Source organism: Suricata suricatta, chromosome 11 (assembly GCF_006229205.1).
Source record: "Suricata suricatta isolate VVHF042 chromosome 11, meerkat_22Aug2017_6uvM2_HiC, whole genome shotgun sequence".
Lineage (NCBI taxonomy): Eukaryota > Metazoa > Chordata > Mammalia > Carnivora > Herpestidae > Suricata > Suricata suricatta.
In genome coordinates, this window is record NC_043710.1 from 4,029,745 (window position 1) to 4,034,668 (window position 4,924).

Genomic DNA, 4,924 nt, shown 5'->3' on the forward strand with positions numbered 1-4,924 from the left:
CGGCAAGCGCGTGGTGCCCCTCGCCTGCCCCGAGCCGCGGCCTGGCGGGCTTGCTCCGCACAGGAGCGCCCCGCGCACCGGGCTGCGGCGGTGGCTGGGAGCTGGATGACGGGGGCCACGCCGGCAGCCGCTCGCCGGGAGGGACGCAGCTGCCACCGCACGACCCCCAGTCCTCCCTGGCCCTCCTCCTGAGCCGCACCCGGAGTCGCCCCTGCAGACATCTGCTGCACAAATGCCTCTCCGGCTCCTTCCTGATTACTCAGGCTGCTGGCAGGGAATTATGGCATGGATAATCCAAATGGAAGACGATTAAAAAATAAACCTTATATTTGGCTTTGGAAGGCATCTTTTCCTTAGGTCCGAAAAAAGCGGTGCCTAGCTTGCTGAGAACCTAGAACCTCACTTATCTTTAGCTCGAGAGACCCCTCCCGCTGCCCCTGCGCTCACTCCCGCACTTCCATGCCGTCCCTTTCCTGTCCTCAGAGAGGACCCTGCAGGACACGGGGGCAGGGGCCAGCCTCGGGGGCACGTCTGGTAGGGCAGGCGAGCCGAGGCTGAGTCCTGGGAGGGTGGGTGAGCGCAGGGGGCTGGACCAAGCTCTGGAAGGCCGGGCTGAGCTGGGACACAGGAACGAAGAAGAGGCCACGGAGCACGGGTAACGCCTCCTCTGACCCGCAGCTCTGTCTTTTCTGAGGTAAAATGGGACGTGTGGCACCTTCAAAGATGTGGTGAGGAATCATGACGCCGTTCTTCTGAGCAAGCGGCAGAGGCCGGGCTCCGAGTTTGTTTACAGGTTAGAAATCTGGCCACACTAGGGACAAGGTCCCTCCCTAGCTGTTTTGGCTCTTCCCTCCCCTTTTTTGTGCCCCTGGTGTTTGTGTTATGAATTTTTTGGGTTCATAAAACCCAAAAGTGTTCCTTTCAATGCGTCAGAGAGAGCACACAGATACTAAATGTATTCTAAGTAAGTGTATGTGCGTGAATGCAGGGACACACGGGCGCCCAGGCTTGCCTCGTCTGTCTGTCTCCCTGTCTCTTCATTCGGGCCCCCGGGGAGATGTATACAGCCACTCACAGACACGAGTGACCTCGATGCAGTGGCGTGGGGAGAAAAGGAAACCAACCAACCTCGTGGGTCCTCATCAGCTCTCAGTCTATTACAGCTTCCACAGGATGAAATGAGCAAAGAATTTCTGGTTTTGGATATGACTTCTACTAAGAAAGCTATCAGAGTGTACTAAACTCACCTGTGTGAAGGCTGTTACTATATTCTATTTAAAGTTATATAAAAAGTGCTTTGGACTTGGAGAAACCCAGGTCGGGGAAGCACCTTATGGCTGTGTAAGTATTAAAAACTTGATTATTCAAAAAAAAAAAAACCCCAACCCCCCCCCCCCCACTTCCTAGAACTGTCGCTCTAGGTCCCTGCCAAAGCCAGGGACCGCCCGAGTCACTGAGAAGGGAGGCTCCCGCCTTACTAAGCAAATCTCCGTGGAGGCGCCGCTGGGGCGACAGGCAGCCCCGGGGTCCCCACGGCCCGCCCTGCACAGGCCCGCCTGCACCGGGGAGTGGGAGGCGCCCACCAGGCCTCTGGAGCCCTCTGGGACACTCAGCCCCGATTTTGCAGACACGGCAGGAAGAGGACCTCACCCCCACACTCGGCCGGATTCGGAGGGAGAAGAGTGGGACTCTGGGGTGAGGAAAGAAGACACAACCCAACTGGCAGGGGCACAAAAACTGTGAGGCGTTCCCTGAGCCAAACGTGGCCCCACAGGTGACACTGTCAGGTGACCTCATGAAATGACCGGCCCTAATAAGCTCTCTATACTCAGGACTTTACACCAGCATGAAACCTAACTTCAAATGTGAACAAGATATTGACTCTAATATATATAAGCTAATATTCTACCATGGAGACAGGCATACAATTCTTAACCCACGCTGGTCTTTTCAAATTCTAAAAAAAAAAAAATAGTTTGGAACGTGCTTATTTTCAAAACGATCCATGACTGACTTATAACTCGAGCGTGCAAAGAAAGTTTCCTGGAAGCACACCCAGCAGAAAAGAACTATCCTGTCTGCCCTGAGTGGGTTCCGGAAGAGGATAAAGCCACGGGACCAGGAGCCCATGGTCAGCTTTGCAGGGAGGGCAGTTTTGTGACTGGGGCCGCCTCACGTGTGCATCAGTAGTCGGTCAAACCAAAAAAAGTCAGAAAATGTTCTCCCCAGAGCAGCGATGGAAGCAGATTTCACGAGAGGGGCCCACTGTGCAGACACCTAAATGGAACGACTCCTGGACTAAACCAGTCACCTCAAGTTCCAAAGCTCATCTGCAAATAGGGGTTTAGGGTATTCTTGTCCTTACAGCGACTCCAACAGGATCAGAAGCACCCTGATACACTTCACACTGCAGAGCTTCCCCGCAGGGGTGAGTGGCGTGCAGCGCGGGAGACCCCGCCAAGCTGAGGGGCCAGATTCAGCACCCTCCAGGTGCTTCCGCAGGGGTAGAGAGGCTGCCATCAAACCAGAGGGCTCTGGGGCCAAGGAAGAAGGGCCTTTGGGCATGAGGGCTCACAGCGAGCCAGGCGGGCACCCAAGCCACGGCCCGCGGGCAGCAGCGAGGGGCTGCCGTGCTCTAGAGGCCCCTGGTGCTAACAGCCCCCAGGGGCTCGCCGCCCCGCCCCTGAAGCTGGGAGGGGCCTCCTGCTGGGCAGCAGTGTCAAGAATCAATGGAGAAGCCAACTAAGTGCTGAAAAACCACTCCAGACCTGTCCTGTGAGCGTGGCTGTGAACCTGACTTAGCACCCACCCTGGCCAGAGCAGGACGGCCTCCTGGAGCCGAAACACAGCGTCAGCAGAGCCAGGAGCGGCTCCATCCTGGCCCCAGCAAGAAGATGAGGCTTAAAGGGTAAGAGAAAAGACGCCAAGCAAGCACCCCGGCCAGGTGGGAAGGGGCTCCGCCGCGCTCCCTGCCGTCACGTGGTCCCGGCACGATGTACCCACATGGGGACTTCAAAGAGGGGCTTGACCGTCAGCTCCCGCGTGCAGTACCCAGCCAGGGCGAGGGGCTGCCAGCCACCGCTCCAAGGATGCCCCCGGGAGACGGATAAATGCGGGCATGTCATTTTTATGCCCTGTTTTCTCCCCGCCAGAGAGTGTAAGCAGCTGACAAATGGAGACTGTCTGAGGCAGAGGGCGGGGCGGCAACGCACCCCTTCAGCTACAACTCCCACCTGAAACGCCCTTCAGGGCACGAGAAGCACGCGAGCCGTTTAGCTCACGACCTTTTGTGAAAGTTACGTTGACTGACGTTGACCATGGTTCCTGCTGTCACCCGCGGGCCTCCGCTGCAGGATGTGGTGGGCACGCAGGCTGCACCACGAGCATCTCTGGGACACTGGCCGGACCGTCTGGCTTGCTCGAGTCTGACACTTTACCCGACTGGGCACTGTAGTGACCAGGGAGGAAACAGGCCCTGGAAACTGGTACAAACCTGCTCACACACCCAACACTTCCTAATTTTCATGCTTTTGCCTAGCAAATAGGTAACCCCAGACCACATCCTAGTGCACGATCTGCCTCCGAAGGGGACTCACGGGCGGCAGCCGGACTAAGCATTTCAAATAGAAACAAAAAGCAAAGCTTTAGGCATGACTCACTTGCTGCAAAGAAGAATCCTGTGAGAAACCCGTTTCTTTAAAGTCAATTTCATCATCACTGGATGAATGAATATGGCAGGTTGTAACCTATATGCATAAAAACGTAAAACACTATTTAACAGAGAAACGTTTTGGACATTTGTATCAGCATAATTTTTATGGAAAAAAATCACATTTAGTTTTTCTCTCAAGTGTAACAACAGCAAGAACAAAGACAAGGAACAGTTACGTTATAAAAAATCCACCCAAATGACCCAAGGCCCACTTCACTCGACCAGAGGCCAGGCTGCCGGCCCCCCGGCTGCCCTCCTGTGCTCTCCCTCGTCACTAACGACCAGCAGGGAGCAGGGAAGAGGAAGTGACTTTGACGCTCAGCTCCAGTGAAACGGGCACAAAGGGCAGGCGGAAGGCACACCTCGGGTGAGCATCTCGGGGAGTGGGACGGCCACGCGCAGGGGTGACTCGCAGGCCCCGGGAGGCTCAGGTTTGGATACAAGCACTTTAACTTCTCACGTCTCCCGTCCGCTCTAAGAACATTGTCCATAAATCCCAGAAGGACCCTGCACCCTGCTCATAAAAAGACCCAAAATCTTCTGGCCTTCGAACGTGGCCCCTGCCTTCAAAACTTACAACCAACTCAGATCAAGCGAAACACGAACATGATCTGCTCTCCGATTCCTGGCAGGTGACTTTTATTCATTCCTAAGTGACACACGGCATTGGGAGACGTATTAACAATCAGAAATGAAAACACACGAGTGACTCAGCGCCAGCTGACAGGGACTGCTCCTCACCCAGTGACACATACGAACCACCTGTGACATTCTAGAAGGAGCAGCGCCTCTGAGGGTGACTGACACTGTCTTTCCTGAATTATTCACCCTTTACCATCCCAGAAGCGTAGCTGGCAGAGAGCATGGCCATCGGGCAAGACGCGAGCGGCCATGGCCTGCCCTGCTCCGTGACGGTCCCCCACGGGGCCAAGAAAGCCAGAGGAGGCTCCCAACAGGTCTGCAGGTGGTATGGCCTATGAAACGGAATGCATCACCGCCCGAATACAATCGATGTCTTCCCCTTCGACCATCTTGGGTAGAGATGCTGAGCCCAGCGAATGGCCGCCCACCTCCCGGAGGTAGAGGTGGGGGGCACGCTCGGGACTCTGAGACTGGCTAGCCGAGGTCAGAGGCAGCGTTTGTGATCAATGCAGGGAAGGTGCTCGGGTCGGTCGTGGCTCTAGCGGGTCGGGGGGGGGGGGGGGGGGGGGG

General features: G+C 56.0%; 1 protein-coding gene across 14 annotated transcripts in view; it reads right to left on the minus strand.

Moving 5' to 3' along the window:
• Window positions 1–4,924, minus strand: part of PPP6R3 (protein phosphatase 6 regulatory subunit 3) — a 119,067-nt gene that overhangs the window by 20,127 nt on the left and 94,016 nt on the right. For 8 of the 14 annotated variants that reach the window (XM_029956318.1, XM_029956312.1, XM_029956311.1 and 5 more), the window contains one exon: window positions 3,660–3,746. The exons of the other annotated variants lie outside the window; for them this stretch is intronic. In XM_029956318.1, the coding sequence (XP_029812178.1) occupies window positions 3,660–3,746 (87 nt within the window). The remainder of the gene's footprint in view (window positions 1–3,659; window positions 3,747–4,924) is intronic. 14 annotated transcript variants of the gene reach the window in all.